The sequence below is a fragment of the Dipodomys merriami genome, unplaced genomic scaffold (genome assembly GCF_024711535.1).
Source record: "Dipodomys merriami isolate MVZ:Mamm:240054 unplaced genomic scaffold, mDipMer1.0.p SCAF_21, whole genome shotgun sequence".
Taxonomy (NCBI): domain Eukaryota; kingdom Metazoa; phylum Chordata; class Mammalia; order Rodentia; family Heteromyidae; genus Dipodomys; species Dipodomys merriami.
The window spans coordinates 18141283-18166498 of record NW_027203493.1 but is presented as its reverse complement, the minus strand read 5'-3'; the positions used below and the strand labels follow the sequence as shown (position 1 = coordinate 18166498).

At 37.9% G+C, this 25216-nt stretch overlaps 1 protein-coding gene across 1 annotated transcript in view; it reads right to left on the bottom strand.

Annotated features, from left to right (window-relative positions):
- Nucleotides 1-25216, bottom strand: part of Ccdc73 (coiled-coil domain containing 73) — a 115765-nt gene that overhangs the window by 26915 nt on the left and 63634 nt on the right. The window contains exons 10-12 of the mRNA XM_070032649.1: nucleotides 7043-7171; nucleotides 6291-6350; nucleotides 4062-4166 (exon numbers count right to left, since the gene is read on the bottom strand). Coding sequence (XP_069888750.1) covers nucleotides 4062-4166; nucleotides 6291-6350; nucleotides 7043-7171 — 294 coding nt within the window. The remainder of the gene's footprint in view (nucleotides 1-4061; nucleotides 4167-6290; nucleotides 6351-7042; nucleotides 7172-25216) is intronic.

The window sequence follows — 25216 nt, the reverse complement described above, 5'->3', positions numbered from 1 at the left end:
TTCACTAGAAATGTTCTCTGGATTATATTTCCTTTGCCACCAAAAAATCAGAGAGGAAGAAGTCTCCTCTATTGGCCATCCCAAGCTCATTCTGAATCAGAAATCTCATCACTTGGTCAATGGCTCCTCTCCCTGCTCTCACCTCTATGTTCCTTCATATGACTCCAGAACCACCAGGTTCTTTCTAGTACACCATTCCAGAATCACACACTACTGAATCAACCAAAAAACTTTTTTGCGGGGGGGGGGGGGGGTCCGTCGTGGGGCCTGAACTCTGGGCCTGGGCGCTGTCCCACAGCTCTTCAGCTTAAGCCTAGTGCTCTACCACTTGAGCCACAACACCACTTCTGGCTTTTTTCTCCTTATGTGATACTAAGCAATTGAACCCAGGGCCTCATGCATGCAAGGCAAGCACTCTACCACTGAGCCACCATCCCAGCCCTCAGTCTGGATATTCTTGACAAGCTTCCAACTATAAAAAAATATATGCCACCTCCTCCACATGAACTTACTATATTTGTAATCAAGACAGGCCCTCTGACATCTATAGAAATCTCAAGCATCCATCAAATACAAGGTGAAAGCCTCTTCTTATATCAAACTTTATGAAAGCTTTTATTTATTAGCTTACATTAATTATAGAGGATTTCAATGTTGAATTTCCACAGGTGTTTACAATGTGTTCCATCAATTTCAACCCCTCTAGAGGGATTTTTCTTCTAGATCCTCTCACTTAGCTTTATGCTCCCCTACTAGGGAAGTAAAAGGAAAGCCTTTTGTTTTGAATTGTAAATTCTAAAATATTAGTGGTAATAGAATGTTTTCCCCCTCTTACATATGCTGGGAAGTGAATGCTGGGGAGATTGGGCTAATGTGGTAATTCTATCAAATTCCTGCAAGAATGTATCAGGCCAAAACTTTAAAAAAAAAAAAAAACAATTTCAATGAGTTTTCTTACATTATTCTCATACATACATATTAAGAACTTTGATAATATTTATTTTCCCATCACTGTCTCCTTTTGCACTATTCCCTCCCCAAATAGTCACACTTTTACAGTCATGTCATTTTGTTAGGTCTAGATTCCCCACATTAGAGAAATGTGTGACTTACTTAATCTAACATGATAGTCTCCAGTTGTATCCATTTTCCTTGAAACACCATAACTATTCTTCTTTATGGCTGAATAATACTCTACTGTGAATATACACTACCTTTTTAAAAATTCATTTACATTTATTTGCCACTTAGGCTGATTATTAGCTTGACTATTGTGAATAATATTGCACTAAACATGGATATTCAGGTATCTCTATCGCATTGCAGCTAACATTCCTTCAGATATATGCTACACATATACAATTTGATTTCTTTTTTCCTATTCGTTTCCCTTTCCTTCTCTTGCCTCAATATTCTGGCTAAGAACTCAAACACTATATTGAGTTAAGAGTGGTAAAAATAGACACCCTTGCTGGGCACCAGTGTCTCACACCTGTAATCCTAGCTACTCAGGAGGCTGAGATCTGAGGATCATAGTTCAAAGCCAGCCCGGGCAGGAAAGTCCATGAGACTCTTATCTCCAATAAACCACTGGCGCTGTGGCTCAAGCGGTAGAGCACTCGCCTTGAGCTGAAGAGCTCAGGGACAGTGCCCAAACCCAGAGTTCAAGCCCCAAGACAGACCAAAAAAAAAACAAAACATCCTTGTCTTGCTCCTATCTTTAGAGAAATAGTTTGTTTTTCCCCATTTAGTACAATGTTGCCTACTGGTTCATCATAAATAGCTTTATTATATTCTATTCCCAGTTTCTCCAAGGCTTTTATCATGAAGGGATACTGAGTTTGGTTAAAGTCATTTCACATCTATTAAGATAATGATGTGATTTTTGCCTTTTAATACTATATAGATGCTATTGTTTTATGTATCTTGAACCAAAATATCATCCTTGGAATTGACTAGATAATAGTATCATGTTCTTTTTAAATGTGTTAACTTCAATTTGCAAGTATTTATAGAGGATTTTTGTGTCTATAGTCATCAAAGAAATTTTATTTTTCTATTGCATTTTTGGTACTTGATGCTTTTGCTTATTGGCTGGCACTCTACCAACTGAGCCATTCCTCCAACTCCTTCTACTGCATTCTTACCCAGTTTTGGCTTCAGGTTAATACTGGCTTCAGGTAATGAGAGTGGTAGTATTCTGTCCCTTTCTATGTTATAGAATAGTCTGAGGAGCACTAGTATGGCTTTTCTTTAAATGTCTGATAGAATTCAATGTAAATCCATCTGGTTGTGGGCTTTTGTTTACTGAGTCAATCTCATTGCTTATAGATCAGTTTAAGTGGTGTAAAAGTTATTGGCTCAGCTTTGTTGGTTCATATGCATCTCAAAATATATCCTTTAACTGGCACTTCTTCTATGCCAATGTCTTTGCCTTTTAGTAGTGTTTCAGAAGTCTACTGTGTTCCATTTATATTTTTCTCTTTATCTTTATTTAATGTCCTAATTCATCTAATTTGACTTCAACCTAATCTAACCTATTGGTAAAGCTATCAACTGAATTTATTTATTTAGAACTTTCATTTCCAGAATTCCAACATTATTTCAGGATTTCTATAACATTATTCATTTCCACTTTCACATCCTACATTCAAGATTACATTCCTTATTCCATTCATCTGTTCATTTGTATTCTCTTTATATTTATTTGGGTATTTGTACCTGCTCCCTTAAATTCTGTTAATAATTCTAGTAATCATTCTTTTGAGTTCAGGATTTCATCCACTTCACATCCATTACTGTGGAGTTATGTTTTAAAAGGGTTGTGTTGCCTTTGTTTTTTTTTTCATATTTCCTGCATTTCAACAGAAGTATTGTTAATATTCAGCCAGGGCTGTATAGTGGCAGGAATGAGGTACAGTCTTTCACACTGGACTGGGGATATACTCTGTAGGCAAGCATTTGTCCACATGCTCAAGGCATTCTGGCAAAACCATTATCACTAAGACCAAGGAAAACTACACAAGTTTCTTATATTTCCTAAGGTACAGGTTGGTGCTGTATGTGGGTGAAGGGCAAAGACAATCAAGAATCAGGTGTCCACTTCTAGGCTGCTTTCATTTCAGAAGCTTCCCTTATTTATTCACTGGGATCTGCTGTTAGTCGCAAGAAGTACTGCAGTCTATGTGTCACATTTGTTTCATTAGCCCCCAGTTTGTGCTTCCAGTGGCAATAAGTGTCCAAGCCTAGAGGTGTTGTTCCAAATGTAACACATAGTGGGGGGGGGGGGGGGGGGCGGGGCAGGGGAAGGCAGACCTGAAGGACTGAGACATTCTGCCTTCTGGTTTCAAATGTTTTCAGACTGTCCAGTAGTTGAACATCCTATACGAGGGATGAGGTTGATGATTTGATATGACATGACACACAGGCTCTAAGGGTCAGAACTGATCTCAACCTGATAGGCAGTATACTACTCTATGGGAGAAAAGAGGCTGACTTCCCCAAACATTTTGAGATCTAGTTTATTACTTTCTTAAAATGTGGTTGATACTTTCAACTTTCATTTTTAATTTTAGACCTTGATACAATTCTAAGACAAAGTCTGACTCATCCCACTATAAAATGAATTCAGATAATGAATAAAATCTGTAGTTTGGCACTGGTGACTCATATTGGCTACTCAGGAGGCTAAGATCAGGGGGACTATGATTCAAAACATCCCAGGCAGAAAAGTCAACTAGACTGCATTTCCAAAATAATCAGCAAAAAGCTGGGCTGGAGGGATGGCTCAACTGTTAAATAACATCCAAGCAAACAAGCTGAGTTTAAACCAAAGACTGAGTTTAAATCTTAGTGCTAAATGACCTTTAACTAGTTACTTAAATGTTACAAAAATGTATTTGTTACTTTAAATACTGATACCACAACTTGTTGAAGGAATCTAGTATCTTACTCCTAAAACTTAAAATGATCTTGATAAAAAACAACTAGGTGTGAACAATGAGGAAGCTTATTAGATAGAAATACATTATCACATATGCTAATATATGTATATAAATTACCTGGTTGTTTTCTCTTAGTATCTTCAATTCTGCATTTATTTCAGCATTAGCTTTAATTTGTTGCTGAAGTAACTGCTGCATATGTTGAAAAGAAATGATGATATCCTTCAAAAATATAAATGATATATTTATCATATATATAAATGATAAAAATAGTATATATATATATTTTTTTTTTTTTTTGGTCCGGTCGTGGGCCTGAACTCTGGGCCTGGGTGCTGTCCCTCAGCTCTTCAGCTCAAGGCTAGCACTCTACCACTTGAGCCACAGCGCCACTTCCAGCTTTTTTCTTTTTGCTTATGTGGTGCTGAGGAATCGAACCCAGAGCCTCAGGCATGCAAGGCAAGCGCTCTACCACTGAGCCACCTTCCCAGCCCAAAAATAGTATATATTTTAAAATTAATTCTTGATATAAATTTTCTACTTAATCCATTATCTTTAAGGCTTAATTTCAATGTTTTATGTTTAACTAATAGCATATTTTATCATTTACTTTTTAAAAATATTTGTATTATCTTTAAGTAGTTGTACAAAGAAGTTGCCATTCACCAAAGCAGTTTATGAATACAGTATATCTTGATCACTGTCACCCTTTTTAACATTCTCAGCCACCCTCCCAATAATTTACTATTTAAAATAATTTATATTTTGCAGTTTCCTAAAAAATACTATATGAAAAGTACCTTAAGCTGGGTGCCAATGGCTCATGCCTATAATCCTAGCTATTCAGGAGGCTGAGATCTGAGGATCATGATTCAAAGCCAGTCTGGGAAGAAAAGCCCCTGAGACTCTTATCTCTAATTTACCACTCAAAAACCAGAAGTAGAGTTGTGGCTCAAAGTGGTAGAACACTAGCCTTGAGCAGAAAGAGCTTAGGGACAGTGCCCAGATCCAAAGAACAAGCCCCACAACCAACAAAAATAAATTAATTAAAATGTCTTAAATAATTAAGTTTTTTAATTACCATAGATTTTAAGATGTTATTGAAAATATGGGAAAAAAATCAAAACTAACATAAATTTTTGTTGGCTTTTCTTATCCCCAAATAGTGAAAATACTTCTCTCCTAAAATTTCATATGGGCTATAAAATTATAAAATGCCATACTGTACTAGAACATCATAAATCAAATGGAATAAAAACAGAGTAGAAAAGAAACCAACCTTTTTGTAAATATAATTATTACAAAAAACAGATTCCAATGTGAGAAAAATGTCCTATAAAAGCATGTCCACATATAAGTACATGTCAATAACTATCTGCCAGCATGCCACTAGCTAAACAAAGAAAAAACAAATCTTTTAAAATGAGATTATAGCCAGACACTGGAAACCCACACCTGTAATTCTAGTTATTCGGGAGGCTGAGATCTAAGGCTCATAATTCAAAGTCAGCCAGGGAAGGAAAGTTCATAAGCTGTGAGACTCTAATCCTCAACTGCCAAAAAGCCAGGAGTGAAGATGAGGCTCAACCGGTAGAACACACACCTTGAGCAAAAAAAACTCAAGGGCAGTGCCCAGACCCTGAATTCAACTCCCCCAGGACAAGGAGGGAAGGAGGGAAGGAAGGAAGGAAGGAAGGAAGGAAGGAAGGAAGGAAGGAAGGAAGGAAGGAAGGAAGGAAGGAAGGAAGGAAGGAAGGAAGGAAGGAAGGAAGGAAGGAAGGAAGGAAGGAAGGAAGGAAGGAAGGAAGGAAGGAAGGAAAACTGATAAATATCCATGTGTTCATTCAACATATATTAACCAAGTACTTACAAATGTAATTACGCCAAACCTTCATAGGCCATGATTCCATCTGTTACTTAGTTTCTTATTTCTTTTTTGCCACACAATAGCTAATTTTTTTTTGGCAGTAGTCAGGTTTGAACTTAGAGCCACAAGCTGACACAATACCAATGAGTCACACATCTAGTCCTATTCTTTTCTCTGGTTCTTTCTATAATAGTCTTGCTTCCCACTTGGGGAGTAAGCCTGAGCTGAGCCATTATCTGGGACTTCTCATCATTGCTGGGATCACAGACACACTGTGGCTGGGCTCTCAATCTCAGCTATGGGTTGAAAAGGGGTCTTCCTAACCAACTTTTCTGCCTAGGCTGACCTCTAATCACATTCTTTTATTCTTAGCCTCCAAAGTAGCTAGGATTACTGGCATCAGTCAACTGTACCCAGCTATTATAGGTTTTTTTTTTTTAAATACATGCTGGACCTTAAGGTATCTAATAACTGCTTACCTGCTTTTCTTCTTGAATACAGCTAATCTCCTCATTAATCTTCTTGTTTAATTCCAACTCCTTCAAAATTGAATAATTTTAAAATTATGATGTAAACTTCAGCATATTCTGTATTCAATTTAGTACCCACATTCATTTGTGGTCAAAAAATAAGTTCTAATGAATTAGAAAAGGTCTTAGAATCCAATAAGGACAACATGTAAATATTAAAATTACAATTTTCTTATCTCCAAAGCTGTTTCAAGATACCACTGGACCAAAACTGAGTGCCAGTGGCTCATAATCCCAGCTATTCAGGGGGCTGAGAACTGAGGATCAAGATTTGAAGCCAGCCAAGGCAGAAAACTCTGTGAGACTCTTATGTCCAATAAGCTACTCAAAAAAGCTGGAAATGGCACTGTGGTACAAGTGGTAGAATGCTTGCCTTGAGCAAAAGAAGCTCAGGGACAGTGACTAGGCTCAGCATTCAAGCCCCAGGTCTGGGGGAATAAAAAACATAACCACTGGACCAAGATCTGAAATGGTATCTGAAAAACATATTTAAGGAGAAATAAAATGGGCATAGCCAAATTTTGTTGTTCTAAAGTTCTAGTATGACAAAAATTACATAATAATTTTTAAAGCAGACTCATAATTTTTACATATATTAATTTTATAAATTAATATTTTATATAATCCTGAACTCATGTTTTATTGTAAGTTATTAATTTTACATTAACTTAATTTTACATAATTTTATATTAATCCAATACCACATTGAGTCTTTCCTGAAGTTCTTCACATTTTTGTTCTTTAATTGTTAGACTGATGTTTTCTTCTCCCATCTTACACTGACAGGTAACCTTGGACTTTATCAAGTCTGAAGCTACTTTTTTTAGTTCCTTAATAAAAGAAACATCAGAAAATTCAGTACATAAATTTCATCAAAGCAAGATACAATCTAAACATCCACCTTTAAATCTCCAATTATATCCTAATATCTAATTATATCTTAAGGTTTACATTCCTTAGATCCTTTGTAAGATTAGCCTTAATCTTACAAAGCTCACCATGACAGCATGTCCCATATGGTGGGAATGCCGTATGTGGTTATAGAATAGGCAAGGCCAATACATGGAGATAGAAAAGTGTGTACTAAGTGTCATAACAAAATGTATATCCAGTTACAGGCATCAGGTAGGCAGTATACAGAGAGGCTGGAGTGGTGGTGCACACTTGTAATCCCAACTACTTGAAAGGTGGAGGCAAGAAGATAGTGATTAAAAGCAGCCTAGGAAAAGTTAACAAGAATCTATCTCAAAAAAAAAGCAGGGTGTAATAGCACAAGTCTGTGGTCCCAGCTATGTGAGAGGCCATATGTAAGAGGATCTTGGCCTAGGCTGCCTCTAGGAAAAAATATAAGACTCTACCTGAAAAACAACTATAACAACTAACAATAAAAGAGACTGGGGTATGACTCAAGAGGTAGAGAACATACTTGCCAAATACAAGATCAGGTATTATTCCCTAGAAGAAACAATTTTCATATGTAGTTTACAAAATAGTATTTAAAGCTATGGGAACATATTAATAGAGGACAAAAGATGAAAAATGACTGAGTCCTAAGTACCTCCAACATATGTAGTTTAGCAAAAAAGCCAATATAGAAGGCTGAAAAGTAGCTAACTCAAGTAGAAGGTGATACAAGAATGTGGTATCAAGGAAAACTAACACAGGAGCAGCAGAAAACTGATGCTCTCTATGGCCTACATGTTAGTTTTACTCAATTATACCTTAACCTTCAATTCAAAATCCAAGAGGAAAAAAAATCATTAGTCTTAGTTCACATACCACTTTTGAATACAAACATTGCACAAAATGACTGCTAGAATAACTCTATGGATCAAGAGCTAGGACTCTATTCTCAGAAAAGCAAATTAATGTCTGGTATAAAGAGAATAACCTGGTATAAAGAAAATAACCAAGTTGTATTAAAGTAATGAAAGTCTATAAGAAGGACGTGAAAAAGTAGTAAGCTGGATAACTCCATTTGTCCCTCCTAATTTAGTTTCTCTTCTATCTCTACAATGCTCTGTGCCCAGAGATAGTCCAATTAACATAGAGGCAGGGCTTCCATGACCCATTGAAAGCTCACCATGATAGCATGTCCCGTGAAGGTCAAACATGGAGTTACAAGAGTAAAAAACACATATTTTTCATGCTGGGCTTTGGGTTTGGTCTCATCATTTATTTCTATGCCATTTAGAATGGAAATGTTAGCTCATGCTGAAAACACATAATGTTTTTAAACAGGGGCTCAATGTAGAAACTTGAAATGGCCTTTTAAAAAGTACTATATTAATATTTCACTTTTTTAATATTATTTTATTTTATTTGAGAACATACTGTACAGAGGGGCTACAATTACATGGGCAGGATAATGCATACATTTCTTACCAAGCATTGCAGCCTCCTCCTTTCTTTACCCTTCACCTCCCTTCCCCACCTCCCCCCTCCCCACACCCAATTATACCCCCCTCCCCCCCCCCACCGACATTGTAAAGCTGGTTTTGACATGACATTTTGTACTTCTCATTGTTGCAACAGGTCCACCTGAATCCTTAAACGACTTGTTTGCCCCCATCTCCTCCACATGTTATACTGACATCAAATATAGTGAAAGCGGGGGTTACACTGTGGGGGAGGGACATACAAAGCAACAAAGAAGTAATCTTATAAATGCGTTAGAAACATATGCATGAAAGAAACGAAAACATTAAAATACATATTTAAGGGTTCATTTTCCTAACATCACATTATCTGACCTTTTCTGCTTGACTCATACCTATACTAGATATTGCAAATAAGGGAAACCATGGGACCTATGCTTCTTTGGGCCTGGCTTACTTCACTTAATATAATTTTTTCCAAGCCTTTCCATTTACTAACAAATGGGGAAATGTCATTCTTTCTGATGGAGGCATAGAATTCCATTGTGTATATATACCACATTTTCTTGATCCATTCATCTACTGAGGGGCATCTGGGTTGGTTCCATATCTTAGCTATGGTAAATAATGCTGCAATAAACATAGTTGTGCTGGTAGCTTTAGTGTGGTCTTGTTTGTAAACATTTGGGTAAATGCCCAAAAGTGGGATTGTTGGATCATAGGGGAGATCTATGTGAAGTCTTTTGAGGAACCTCCATACTGCTTTCCAAAGTGGTTGAACAAGTTTACATTCCCACCAACAATGAAGTAAGGTTCCTTTCTGTCCACATCCCCTCCAGCATCTGTTGTTGTTAGAGTTCTTGATTTTTGCTGTTCTAACTGGAGTGAGGTGATATCTCAATGTTGTTTTGATTTGCATTCCTTTTATGGCTAGGGATGTTGAACATTTCTTCATGTGTCTATTGGCCATCCTTCTTTCTTCTTCAGAGAAGCTTCTCTTTAAGTCTTTCGCCCACTTATTTATTGGGCAGTTGTTTCTTTGAGGATTTGTTGTTGGGTGGTTTAATTTTTTGAGTTCCAAGTATATTTTAGATATGAGACCCTTGTCCGTTGTATGGCTAGTAAAGATCTTCTCCCAATCGGTGGGCTTTCTATTGATCTTGCTAGCTATGTCATTTGCCCTGCAGAAGCTCTGCAACCTTATGCAATCCCATTTGTCCAACCTTTCTTTGATTTGTTGTGCTTCCGGGTCTCTATTCAGAAAATTTCGGCCTGAGCCAAGGAGACCTAAGGTTTCTCCTATTCCATCCTGTAATGTTTTCAGAGTGTCTGCTTTGAGTTCAAGGTCTTTGATCCATTTGGAGTTGATTCTGGTGCAGGGTGATATATAAGGATCTAGCTTTAGTTTTCTACATGTAGTTAGCCAATTTTGCCAGCACCATTTACTGAAGAGGCTGTCTTTCTTCCATTCTATTGTTTTAGCTTCCTTATCGAAGATTAGATGGCTATAGGTCTGTAGGTTCATTTCTGGGTTTTCAATTCTATTCCATTGGTCCTGAGGTCTGTTCTTATGCCAATACCAAGCTGTTTTGATTACTATGGCTTTATAGTAGAGTTTGAAATTTGGTATTGATATTCCTCCAGCAGTGTTCTTTCCGTTGAGGCGCGTTTTTGCTATTCGGGGTCTTTTATTGTTCCATATGAATTTTTGGATTGCCTCCTCTATTTCCTTGAAGAATGAGGGTGGAATTTTGATAGGTATCGCGTTGAATTTGTAGATAGCCTTGGGAAGAATTGCCATTTTCACGATGTTAATCTTGCCAATCCAGGAGCATGGGAGGTTTTGCCATTTTTTAAGTTCTGTGTTGATTTCCTTTTTCAAGATTTTAAAGTTTTCATCATAGAGGTCCTTCACTTCTTTGGTTAAGTTAATTCCTAGGTATTTTATTTTTTGTGGGGCTATTACAAATGGAGTTGCTTTCCTAATTTCAGCCACACTTTTCTCATTGTTGGCATATAGAAAAGCCATTGATTTTTGGGGGTTAATTTTATAACCTGCTACTTTGCCAAAGTTTTGAATCAGCTTGAGTAATTTGGGAGTGGAGTCCATGGGATTCTTTAAATACAAGATCATGTCATCTGCAAAGAGGGAGAGTTTTATTTCTTCTTTCCCTATTTGGATCCCCTTTATGTCTGCATCTTGTCTTATTGCTGTAGCTAGGCATTCTAATACTAGATTGAAGAGAAGGGGAGAGAGTGGGCATCTTGTCTCGTTCCTGAGTTAAGAGGAAATGGCTTTAGTTTTTCACCATTGAGTATAATGCTGGCTGTAGGTTTGTCATATACAGCCTTTATTGTATTGAGGAATGTTCCATGGATTCCTAATTTTTCCAGAACCTTCATCATAAAGGGGTGTTGGATCTTGTCAAATGCTTTTTCTGCATCTATTGAGATAACCATGTGGTTCTTATTCTTGCTCCTGTTGATGTGATGAATAATATTAATTGATTTGCGTATATTGAACCAGCTTTGCATCCCTGAAATGAATCCTGTTTGATCATGGTGTATGATTTTTTGGATGAATTGTTGAAGTCGATTGGCCAAAATTTTGTTGAGAAGTTTTGCATCAATGTTCATCAAAGAAATGGGTCTATAGTTCTCTTTCTTTGATGAGTCCTTGCCTGGTTTTGGGATGAGGGTTATGATGGCTTCATAGAATGTGTTCGGTAGTGAGCTTTCTCTTTCAATTTCATTGAAGAGTTGGAGGAGTATTGGTGTGAGCTCTGCTTTGAAGGCCTTGTAAAATTCCGCTGTAAAACCATCTGGTCCTGGACTTTTCTTAGCTGGGAGGTCTCTTATTGCTGTTTCTATTTCAATGCTTGTTAAGCTGGTTTAACTCATCTTGGTTTAGTTTTGGCATGTCAATATTTGCTAGGAAAAGGTCCATTTCTGTCAAGTTCTCAGACTTATTAGCATAAAGTTTTGAGAAGTATCCCCTTATAATGTTCTGAATCTTGGTTGTTTCTGTGGTGATGTTTCCATTCTCATCTCTGAGTTTATTAATTTGGGTGTGTTCTCTCCTTTTTCTGATTAGATTTGCTAAGGGTCTGTCAATTTTGTTAAGTTTTTCGAAGAACTAACTCTTTGTTTTGTTGATTCTTTCTATAGTTTTTTGGATTCTAATTCATTTAATTCTGATTTAATTTTGATTATTTCTTTCCGTCTACTGGATTGGGGTTTATCTTGCTGCTCTTTTTCAAGGAGGTTTAGATGTGTCATTAAATTGTTAGTTTCCGATCTCTCCAATTTGTTGATGTAGGAGCTCAGAGCTATAAACTTGCCTCTGAGTACTGCCTTTGCTGTGTCCCAGAGGAGCTGGTAATTTGTGTGTTCATTTTTGTTGAATAGCATGAACATTTGAATTTCCTTTCTAATCTCTTCCATGACCCACTCATGATTCAGCAGTGTGTTGTTCAGCCTCCATGTGATACCGGACTTTCTTTGGTGGCTTTTGGTGTTGAGTTCTAATTTTATTCCCTTGTGGTCAGAGAGAATGCAAGGTATAACTTCAATGTTTCTGAATTTAGACAAGTTTGCTTTGTGGCCTAAAATGTGGTCTATTTTAGAAAACGTTCCATGTGCTGCTGAGAAGAACGTGTATTCTGATGCTGCTGGGTGAAATGTTCGGTAAATGTCTGTTAAGTCTAGTTGATCTATGCAGCTGTTTAGATCTGCGGTTTCTCTGTTGAGTTTTTGCTGAGTTGATCTATCTAGTGGGGAGAGTGGTGTGTTAAAATCCCCAACAATTAATGTCTTTGGATCTATATGGGATTTGAGGGAAAGTAGTGTTTCTTTGATAAATTTGGGTGCTCCATTGTTTGGCGAATAGATATTTAGAATTGTAATATCCTCCTGAAGGAGAGATCCTTTAATTAGTATGTAGCGACCTTCTTTATCTCTTCTCACGAATTTTAGTTTGAAGTCTATTTTATCTGATATTAGGATTGCAACTCCCGCCTGTTTATGAGGGCCGTTTGCTTGGTAGATTTTGTTCCAGCCTTTAACATTGAAGATGTGTTTGTTTTTACGGGCAAGATGTGACTCCTGCAGGCAGCAGATAGAAGGGTCTTGTTTTTTAATCTAACTAGACAGTCTATGTCGCTTAATTGGAGAGTTCAGTCCGTTAACATTAAGAGATAGTACTGAGAGGTATTTGGGAGTTCCTGCCATGTTATCCACCTTCTTGGGGGTTGCGGAAACTGGGTTCTTCCTAAGGTTCTTGGATTCTCAGTTTGGGTGCAGTTTCTTGGCCTTTGTTGTGGTCTTGTTGGTTTTCTATGTGTAGAACATCTTTAAGAATCTTTTGTAGGGCTGGTTTGGTGGAGATGTATTGTTTCAATTTTTCTTTGCTATGGAAGGTTTTTATTTGGCCTTCAGTTATGAAGGAGTTTAGCTGGGTACAGTATTCTTGGTTGATAATTATTTGTTTTTAGGGCATGGCATACGTCATTCCAGGCTCTTCTTGCTTTGATTGTCTCTGCTGAGAAATCTGAGGTGATTCTAATTGGTTTCCCTTTGTAGGTGATTACCCTTTTCTCCCTGACAGCTTTAAGGATCTTTTCCTTGGTCTGGGTTGATCCTGTGTGGATTATAATGTGATGGTGGGATGTCCTATTCTGGTCTGGTCTATTTGGGGTTCTAAAAGCTTCTTGTATCTGAATAGGCCTATCTTTTTGTATGTTTGGGAAGTTCTCTGCCAGGATCCTGTTAAACAAATTTCCTAGACCATTAACTTCTGTTTCTAGGTGCTCCTCTACACCCATTATCCTTAGATTGGGCCTTCTGATGGTGTCTTCCAGGTGTTGGATAGACCTATCATATTTCTTGGACTTGTCTTGGATGGTTGTATGTTCTTTCTCTATAATATCTAGGCTGTCTTCAATCCCTGAGATTCGATCTTCTGCATGGTCTAACCTGCTGTCAAGACTCTCTACTTTGTTTTTTATCTCTTTTCCTTCTAATTGGTCAGCTTTGATGGCTTCAAGTTCTTTGTTGAAGCTCTGTTTTAGGTCTTGTATGAATTTCTTTACTTCCTTAATTTGGTGTTCAGTGTTTGTTCTCAAATCACTTAGTTGATTGGTTATGGTTTCTTTGGACTCCCATTCCTTCTGTTGGGTTCCATTCAGCATTCCCTTTGTGGTCTCCCTGACTTCCTTCAGCTCTTTGTTAATGGATTCCATGAATGCCTTTAGTGATCTTTGTGTATTCTCTACCTGGTCTCTCAATTCCTGAATTACTCTTTGATTAGCTTCTTCCCGTCTGTGGGATTCTTGCAGTTCTCTTTCTTCCCGTTCGTGGGAATCCTGCAGTTCTCTTTGAGTGTTCTCTGCCTGCTCACGCCATTCCTCCCTTTCTCTTTGAGCATTCTCAAGTTGTTCACGCAAATCCTGTATCAGTTTTTGAGTAGCTTCCTCACGCTTATGATATTCCTGTATAAACTTCTGGGATGCCTCCTCTCTCTCCCTATCACGCTCATACAGAGTCCTTTGTACATTGTCAAACTTCTCATTTATCATGTTTGCTATTAGTGTTTGTAGAGCTATTTGGGAACTCTCCTCTGGATTATTCTTTATCTGTTCTAATCCCTGATTATCAAGATTGGGAATTGAGATACCTGAATTTGCCATTTTTCTTGTGTTTTTCCGGCTTACTCGGCCCATTTGAGATGAAGATTACACCAGTTTTATGCTAGAACACTATCTTAAGCCAACCATCAACCAAAGTTTGCGTTTGTACAGTCAATAGTCTACAGATACAATCTAGTTCAACAGATACATCTATTCAACTTCAAACAACTATATGTTAAAGTACTTCGAACCGCAGAAAAGAATTTGGAAAACCAGAAATTATTAGGATTAGGGAGAGATGTGGGTAAAAAATACGAATAGATTGGTGTGGGGAGGCACAGGGAGAGTTAACTATGTCCTAATCACAATGCAGGAAATGGGTTGGGTAGGATGCAAGTAGAGAGAGAGAGAGACCAGAAAAAAAATAGAAACATAAAAATTAATGTTATTATAGAAGTTAAAAGACCGTCTATTTAGAGAGGAATGTGAATATGTTCCGAGAAGGGGAGGGACATAGAGGAGATGTGAAAAGCTTTAAGGATGGGAAAGGGAGAAGAAAAGATCAGAAGTTCAGTAGAGCTAGACAAAAAACAAAAAGATAATTAAGAAAGAAAGAAAAAGAGAAAGAAGACAAGAAAAGAAAGGAAAATGCTCATTCACATATTCCTAAAATAAAAATTATAAGATGAGAAAAAAAAAAGTTACTGGAAAACAATTATTTTTTCAGAAGAGGCAAAAATTAAAGATTAATAAAAGTTTTAGAAGGGAAAAAAATATATATATAAGGTAGCAAAAAACAAAAAACAAGCAAAAAAAAGAAAAGAAGAAGAAGAAAAGAAAAAAAAGAAAAGAAAAAAGAAAAAAAAGTCTTTTGATTTTTTTTGGGGGGGGGGGAGGAGTGGGAAGAATCCTGTATCTCCCTTTTGTCTCTAACCAGTCTCTTGTTGGAGTCTCTGGTCAGCTTGAGGTCCTGTGGCTTGATTGGTTTCTTAAGTCGGTTGGTTGGAAGAGGCAGAAAAATGCTCTGCTTTACCCAAGATTTTGAGATCCCCCTCCCAGGTTAGTTTTCTGGGAGGGTGATCTGCTTTGAGAGTCACAAAAGAGGGGGATGTGGTGATGGGGCTAGGTTCTGGGTAGAGTTGAGGCCTTTCAACAAACAGTAGCTTTTCCCTGGGGCTATTTTGTGATAAAGCTCACAGCGCCCAGCCTGGAGCCATTCTCAGGGTTTCTGTTTTTCAATTGATTGTGGTGGCTGCTAGAGGGAGGGGTAGCCTCTGGGTCTGGTTACCCAGTGAGGCAAGGCACTCCAATGGCTGGCGCCTGAGCTGGGTGACTTTTCCCTGGATGGTGCTGAGTCTGGCAGGTCACTTCGCCGTTAAGTTCTTGTGACCTGCTAAATGACTCGTTTTATTCCAAGGCCTGAGCTGGAGCTAGCAGCTCCTCCGAGCTTTGTCGGTATCCAAGATGGAGATCACCGGTGCTGGGGGGGGAGGGGTAGCCTTCCCTCCTCTGCTTCCTGAGAAGGAGTGAGGATGTCGGGCTTGTACTCACGCCGAGTCTTGGATCCTGGGTCGTCTCTGGTCTGCAAACAGCAGGATGAGGATTTCCGCTCCTTGTCGGTTCTTGTTGGTGTTGTGTAGAATCCGCTCGTCCGCTGCGTCTGGCTCCTTCGTCCCGGACTCTCTGTGTCTCAGGTATGACCCCGCGGCGGTGGTCGCCGCCGCGACCCTGCCGCCGTAGCGGCAGCTGATATGTTTCCTTGGCTTCCCCTCTCTTGTCTAACTCTCTGTCCTGTGATGGCTCACTTGGTGTGATTCTCTGGCTTAGGACTGTTCACTAGAACTCTAAAATTGCTTTCTATGCGAGAGCTTGTTCAGATTCCAGCTTCTCCTCCGCCATCTTCCCGGAACCAATATTTCACTTTTTTAAACTAATTTCTTAGAGTAGTTTTGGTGTCACAGCAAAACTACGAACCAGTTCCCATTAACTGGACTTTCGAGAAATGCTGGAACTGTTGAGATTTTTGGAACTCTAATTTTGCATTAGATGGACTTGAGCCTTTTGAGGGCCAGAGGTAGTATGTTATGATTTTACAATGAATTGAATCCCAGAAGGCAGGCTTGTAGAATCTCAGCTACCGGGGATGCAAAGACTGAGGATCATGATTCAAGGCTAGCCTGGGCAAAAAGTTAATGAGACCCCCATTTCAACAAGCTAGTTTGGACATGCTGGAATATACTCGTCATCCCAGCTATGTGGGAAGGAAAAGTAGAGAGCTCCTGGTTAAGGCTAGTTTGTGTAAAACATAAGAATTTACCTGAAAAATAACTAGAGCAAAAGGGGATGGAGGTGTGGCTCATGTGGTACAGCACCTGTCCAGTAAGTGTAAGGTCCTGAATTCAAATCTCAGTACTGACAAAATTAAAGAGATGTCTCATACATGAACATATTGGGGATTTGGTTGCCAGCAGATAGGCTTTTGGGAAGTGACTAGCTCATGAGGACTCTGCCTTTGTGAATGGATTAATCCAATGATGTACTCAACATCTGACCAGACTATTGGGATATAGTGATACTGTGAAAGATAGGTCCTGAAGAGGGACTCTTTGGGGACTATATCTTGCCTTTTCGTTTTTTGTAAAGGTGATGTACACAGGGTTATAGTTAGGTAAGTCAGGTAATGAGTACATTTCTTTGTGAACAGTGTCACCCCCTCCCTCATTTTCTCCCAGTTTTTCCCTCCTGACCCTCCTTTTTCCCCAAGTTGTATACTGTTAGTTCATTTCCAACATGTGCCTAGTGAATATCATTGCTGAATTGGTTCACCCTTGTGCCACCATTTCTGTGCTTCCCCTACCACTCTGAATGTATATACAAGAAAGAAATCAAAAAAATGATTTAAAAAAGGGAATAAAAACAAAGGGGGGTGATAAAAAAAAAAAGAACCACAAACAGTACAATAAAAAAACCTCGTTTTCCATATCTTGGGAGTACATTTCAATAAGCATCATTTTATATGGTCATATGCACATAGTTACTGAGCCCTTTTGATCCTCTCCTAAAAATATCCTCCTTTGGTTTCCCTGTGTGAATGTTTAGAGTCCTGTTTAATCATGACCAAGTATAATTTTTTTGTCTTTTACTATCCATTGGGTTTACTGGCAGATTTATGGGCATACTCTAATTATTACAAATGAGGAAAATCATGCAGCCTATGCTTACTTTGCTTAATGGAAATACTTGGAAAAAGTATATCTTACCTTTATAGTTGAAAGGACTGTTCTTTCTTGCTCTCTTCCCCCCACCCTTGAAGGGACTGCTTCGTCTCCTCCCCCCCTTCCTTCCTTTCCTGTTTTTCTCTCCCTCCCTCTATTTCTTTCTCTTTCTCTCTCTCCTCCCTGACCGCTATAAGTTAACACTTCTGCCACATGCTCCTGCCACCATAATATTGTGCCACACAATAGGCCCAGAATCAATGAGCCAAGGGCTATGTGGCCCTAAGCAAATAATTCTGCCCTTTCGTGCAGTTGATTTCAGTATTTTGTCACAGCAATGAAAAGTCTAACTGATCTGATACAGTTCCACCATAAGACAAATGATTTTTAGTGGACAATTCAAGAGAGGAAAAAAAATTGTGTGAGTGGTTTAATGCTTTTATTATTATTAATAAAATGGTTAAGATCAGAATCTGGGGCCAAATCTGTCTTTCAATCTTGGTTCTATTTTCTTTGTTTTGTAGCTTTAGTCAAGTTACTTAATTTCATTCTGCATCTAAGTTTCTCATCTGTAAAATGGAGGTAATAAACTTTTAAAGGTCTCTGGTATGTAATAATCCATGCAGCAAGTATTTGCTAGACATCTAATATATGCTAGATAATGTCACCTGTACCACTATGCTTCGGCAAGGAATTTTATAAATTTTACAGCTATCGTATAATATAAAATTATGTTCCTACTTATAGAATACAGCACTCTGAAGTCTTAATTATCACCATAAATATTAAGTGTTCTTTTTATTTAAAGAATTAAGATTTGTCCACTTGTGGAACAAGAGCTTTCTTTTATAAATACCTCAAAGGAAGGTACCATGTTTCATATTTGCTTTATATTTTATAGCACCTTAATTTATTCAGGAATCTAAAAGTTACAGTATCAACAGAAAATTATAATAAAGGGCTGGGAAGGTGGCTCAGTGGTAGAGCACTTGCCTTGCATGCATGAGGCCCTGGGTTCCATTCCTCAGCACCACATAAGACAAAAAGAAAAAAAAAAGCTGGAAGTGGCACTGTAGCTCAACTGGTAAAGCGCTAGCCTTGAGCTGAAATGCTGAGGGACAGCGCCCAGGCCCAGAGTTCAGGCCCCACGACCGGACCCCAAAAAAAAAAAAAAATTATAATAAACATATGATAAAATGTAACAAACCTGTCTAAAACAAAATTTTAGTGAATTAAAAGTTTTAATGCATTTAGAATAAAGTAAGTGGCAATAAAGATAATTGATAACGGGGCTGGGAAGGTGGCTCAGTGGTAGAGCGCTTGCCTTGCATGCATGAGGCCCTGGGTTCAATTCCTCAGCACCACATAAGCAAAAAGAAAAAAGCCGGAAGTGGCGCTGTGGCTCTAGTGGTAGAGCACTAGCCTTGAGCTGAAGAGCTGACGGACAGTGCCCAGGCCAGAGTTCAGGCCCCACGACTGGACCAAAAAAAAAAAAAAAAGATAATTGATAAGATCAGTCAGTGTCAGTCAACAGACTGTTACTGGTATAGGAGTTCATAGTCTTATTTGCAAGGTTGCTTAGAAAGTAGTGAAGTAAGGAGACTGGGTCTGAGAAAAAGGCCTTAATAATAAAGGACATTTTTTTGCTTGAAAATGTGTTTTGAATTGATAAGTTCCAGAAAATCATTATATGACTGACAAAAGTAAAAATAAATAATTTTATATCATTGTCTCATATTAATTAATCTTAAGACTGTAATAATTAAAATCAAAGACCTCCACGAAATGATTTTCCACTGAAAAATACACTTCTGATTTTATAGCCTTTACAAGCTTTTAAATATCCTGAACTTTTAGTACATTGTCTGTTTTCTAACCATTTTATTCAAAGCTGTTAGTGCAGCAAATAAACAGTACATGCTTTGATCTCATTAAATTACAACTTATAGTTCCTAGAGTCATAAATACTGTGCTGTTTTCTGCTTCACCCTTCCTCTTCTGGCTTAGGGTAGTCTGTTTAATATCACTATCTCCTTGAGTGTACTGACATTTACTCAGACAAATAACAGAGGTTATGAATGCTGCTCATAGATAATATCAGGAATTCCTCATGATTGCCATAATAGTGAACCCAACATTCAGAACTGTAATACCTATTTTATCTAACAACTAAGTTTGATCTGTTTAACTGTGCTCTGCAAAAAAAGGAATTCCACCTTATCATAAACCAATAACTTAAGTGTTCTGGACAAAATCAAATAACAGTATAAAACAAAAATGAAAATTATCTTTGAGAAAATTAATGCTCAGAAGTTTTAAATGAGTGATATAATCAGTGTTTGTAGATTTGCTTAGCTTCTGAAAAACAAAGTCAAAAACTGAAAAAAAAATCTTAAGGTTAAATAGCAATGCTACATAAAATATTGTTAATGAACCTAGACTGTAAAATTGGCTCTTAAAAATACTTTTTTATATTTTCACCCTTGTAGTCACTCAGACTTTGAAGTCTCAAAAGTAACATCATTCTCTTATTTTACTCTTTCATACAATCTCTCTTCAAAAGAACAATTTGGCAGAATAGACTCTGTTATGGTTTGGATGTGAAAGGTCCTTCCACAGGTTGGCTGCAGGAGGCCTGGTTCTTAGCTGCTTTAGGAGGTGGAGACTGACTGGAGGAAAGTAGGTCACTGAGAGCTGTATCTCTCTGCACTTCTATCTCTGTCTCTGCTAACCACCTGAGGTGAGCTGTTTTGCTCCAACACATGCTCCCCACCAAGATATTCTGTCTACCATTGGCACAGAAGCAATGCAGCCAAGGACTGTGAACAAAGGACAGAAAGAAATAAATCCTTCCTTATGCATGACATCTGTTCTTTCTATTAAAGTCGTGGCTTGCCTATGAGCTTCTAATCATATTACTTATTGATATGAACTCCAAGAAATGAATAAGTGGTTTTTTTCTTTGTTGTTGTTTTGTTTTCTTTTTGTCATTTGTTTGTCTCTCTTTGGCGGGTAAGGGACAACACAGAAAAGGAGGGACAAAGAGTAAACAGATGCACTAGTGGTACTCTCTAAACATTATGTTGAAAATGAACTATACAACTTATGGGTGGGGACAGGAGGGAAAAACTGGGTCTCAGAGAGCAAGGGAACATTGTCCAATAAGAAATGTACTCTTGGGGCTGGGAAGGTGGCTCAGTGGTAGAGCATTTGCCTTGCATGCCTGAGGTCCTGGGTTCGATTCCTCAGCACCACATAAGCAAAAAGAAAAAAGCCAGAAGTGGTGCTGTGGCTCAAGTGGTAGAGCGCTAGCCTTGAGCTGAAGAGCTGAGGGACAGCGCCCAGGCCCAGAGTTCAGGCCCCATGACCAGACTCAAAAAAAAAAAAATTAAAAAAAAAAAGAAAAGAAAAAGAAATGTACTCTTGGGGCTGGGAAGGTGGCTCAGTGGTAGAGTGCTTGCCTTGCATGCATGAGGCCCTGCGTTCGATTCCTCCATACCACATAAGCAGAAAAAGCCGAAAGTGGTGCTGACGCTCCAGTGGTAGAGTATTAGCCTTGAACTGAAGAGCTGAGGAACACGCCCAGGCCCAGAGTTCAAGGTAGACAGACAGACAGACAGAGAGACAGACAGAGAGAGAGAGACAGACAGACAGACAGAAAGAAAGAAAGAAAGAAAGAAAGAAAGAAAGAAAGAAAGAAAGAAAGAAAGAAAGAAAGAAAGAAAGAAAGAAAGAAAGAAAGAAAGAAAGGTACTCATTACCTGGATTATGTAACTGTAACTACTCTGTACATCACTTTTATAATAACAATAAAAAATAAAAATTTTTAAGACCATTGCTATGTTAATCATAATTTTTTTAATTCCTTGTTTGATAATTCCAGCATTCTGGCCATGAATGACTCTGGTTTGGATGCTTGTTCAATGCTTTCAAATTTTGTCCTTTGCAACATAGCTTGGGAATAAATAGAAAACCCATAGAATGGGAGAAATTTTTTACTAGCTGTTCATCAGACAAAGGCTTCATATCTAAAATATACTTAGAAGCTCAAAAAAATTAGACCTCCCAAAAACAAATCTTCAAAGAAACAACAACCTAATAAATAAGTGAGCTAAAGACTTAGAGAGACTTCTCTAGAGAAGAAATAGGAATGGCCAATAAACACATGAAGAAATGTTCAACATCTCTGGCTAAAAAAGAAATGCAAACCAAAACAACACTGAGATTCCACTTCACCCCAGTTAAAATGGCCATTTTCATAACAGATGCTAGCAGTTATGAGGTCAAAAGGGAATGCTACTATACTGTTGGTAGGAATGTAAACTTCTTCATCCACTCTGGAAAGCAGTGTGGAGGTTCCTCAAAAGACTAAACACCGACCACAAACCAGGGCACACTAAAGCTACCAGCACAACTATGTTTACTGCAGCATTGTTTACCATAGCTAAGATATAGAATCAATCCAAATGCCCCTCAGTGGATGGATGGATCAAGAAAATGTGGTATATATATGCAATAGAATTCTATGCTTCCATCAGAAAGAATGGCATTACCCCCATTCATAAGGAAATGGAAAGTCTTGGAAAAAAATTATACTAAGCAAAGTAAGCTAGACCCAGGAAACATAGGTTACCTGGTTTCCCTCATTTGTAATAATTAGAATGTGCCTATAAATCCCTGAGTAAACCCAATGGATAATAAAAGACAAAAAATTACACTTAGACATGATTAATTAGACAGGACTCTAACCATTCAAACAGTAAGACAAAAGGAGAATATTCTTAGAAAAGGATCACAAAGGCTCAATAGCTATGTGCACATAATCATATAAAATGTGCTTACAAAATGTACCCCAAGAAATGGAAGCAAGAGATTTTTATTGTACTGTTTGTGGTTCTTTTTTCTTTCCTTTTTTTCTTTGGTTTATTTCTTTTTGTCACTGTTTTAGATTTCTGTATCCTATTTCTGTATCCATTTTTTTATTGTGAAAATACCTTACAGAGGGGTTACAATTACATGAGCAAGGTAATGAGTACATTTCTTATCAAGCATTGTTGCCTCCTCCCTGGTTTCCCCTTCCCATCCCTTCCCATCTCCTACCCCAACAACCCCCCTCCTCACCAAAATTGTAAAGTTTGTTTTTTTACTTGTACATCTCATTGTTGCAATGGGTCCTTTGATTTGGGGAGGGGAAGAGGAAGCACAGACATGGTGGGACAAAGGGCAAACCAATTCAACAGTGACACTCACTAGATACTATGTTGGAAATGACCTAGACAACCACTTGTGGGGGAAGGGAGTTGGGAGGGAAAAAACTGGAAGAGAATAAGGGAAGGAAATGTACACATTACCTAACGTATGTAACTAACCCCTCTGTACATCACCTTTACTATACATTTTGTTTCCTGTAATCAAAGAAATACCTATTTATTTATTTTTGAGATTAAGTGATTACATAAATTTCACAGTATTGTGGGACAGTGATACTTTGCTAAAGTCACAAACACATTTTAACCTTCACAAGGCAAATTGTCATTATCTTGGTCTATAAAGCTTATGAACTCTATGAACTTGACAAATAGAACTATTTCTTCCAAATTAGGTGATATGTACATTGCTTTCATTTTGCTTAGTGTAAACTGTTTAAATTTTTTTAAAAAATTGTCCTTTGCCTCTTACTATACTTAGTAATTGTTTTCACTGAAAGGTAGATATGTATACTAGATATAAGGAGCTGGGGTGAATAGGCCTTTAGTAATAAAGTGTTAAGGTATTAGGAAGGGAAGCATTGTATGATGCTTTTGATGAACTTGTACCACTATGCTTTTTTCCAGTTTTTTCCCATTCCCCTTAGGTGGGCCAAATATTCAGTGGAGGAAGCTGGAGTTTGGTATTTACTCTTCTCCAACGAATATTTGGTTCTGATATGACCCTACAAGTTAGGCTTTTATAAAATAGCTTTCCTGAAGACAGGCCACACCAGGAATAAGAGACAGCTAAGGCATACTCGAAAATGGTTCTTTTCCCTCCCAATGCTTGAAATACAGGAGGTTTCTGTTTTGTTGATCTGTAGGATCAAGGCAATCACAGTCAAAATACTAATAAACTATTTTGTAGATACTAATACTAGTTCTAAGTTTATACAGAGAGGGTAATAAAATAGTCAATTCAACATTATAAAAGAACCAAGTTGCAGGCTTGGGCTGGGAAGGTGGCTCAGTGGTAGAGTGCTTGCCTCTCATGCATGAGGCCCTGGGTTCGATTCCTTAGTACCATATATAACTTCAAGGCTTATTATAAAATGCCAGTAATCAAGACAGTGTGGGGTAAAAAACCATAGCTGAAAAGTCTATAGGTAGAATATGATGAGGGCTTGGTTGATTCACAGACTCAATAATGTCATAGGATAAGTAACCCTTGAAAAATTCTTTTGCTAGTACTGATGCACCATGCGACCAATCCTAAATAAGTTCTTCTCACTTTTTTCCCCAAGGCCACCCTGGTATCATGGTCTTAACTACTTATGCCTCCTACATTACTGGATCACAGGGGCACATCACCATTCTTGACCAGTTGAGAGGAAGGTCTAGCAAATTTTTTATCTGCACTGGCTTCAAACCAAAATCTACCCAATCTCCACCTCCAGTATGGCTATGGTTGTAGATTCTGAGCCACTGAATCTGGCTAAAAAATAGGTACCTTTATGTAACAATAATATGCCATTTACATGTCAAGCTCCTCTCTTTTGGATTCTCTCATGGTTGTTGGAAAAAGCTTCTATGGGTTACTTCTTTTTTTCTTTTCTTTCTGTCTTTTTTTTTTTTTTTTTTTTTGGCTGTAGGGTTTGAACTCTGGGCCTGGGCACTGTCCCTCAGCTCTTCTGTTCAAGGCAAGTGCTCTACCATTTGAGCCACAGCCCCACTTCCATTTTTCTGGTGATTTACTTGCGATAAGAGTATCCCGGCTTTCCTCTCTGGGTTTGCTTTGAACCATGATCCTCAGATCTCAGCCTCCTGAGTAGCTAGGATTACAGGCTTGAGCACCTAGCTGACATTTTTCTTTATTTATAACCACTAAGGCTACTTGTCCATTCTTGAACCAATGACTATGGGGAGATAAAAAGAAATGTCATGGATTTCTGCTTAAATGAAGAGGCACCAAAATAAAATATGAAGAATGTTAAGAGGAGAAAAAGGGATGCTGGTGCACAGTATGTAACCAATGCATCCTTCTTCAGGATGCAACTTTTTTCTATTTTCAAATATGCTAAACTCTTTCCTGCCTCAACACCATTGAATATATTGTTGTTCTTGCCTAAAACTATTATCTTCTGTCCTCCACTTTATCCCCAATCCAATAGTCATCACATTCCAATTTTTTCTTCAGTTCATTTATACAGTTTTAAATTATTTTTATATGTATGCTTAATTGTTTTATTCCAAACTCCCCTACTGAACAACAGTAGAAATGTTTTATTTTCTTCATAGTTCTATCCTAGTCTATATAGTGCACTTTTGTGTGTGTGTGGCACACAGTAAATACTGAATTAATGTCTGAATGATACTAACAGTGAGTTCTTGTTGATTGCTCACATTGCTATAAAAATTCATGCCACAGATAAGTCAAAAGAAACAATACATGGATTGAACAAATTC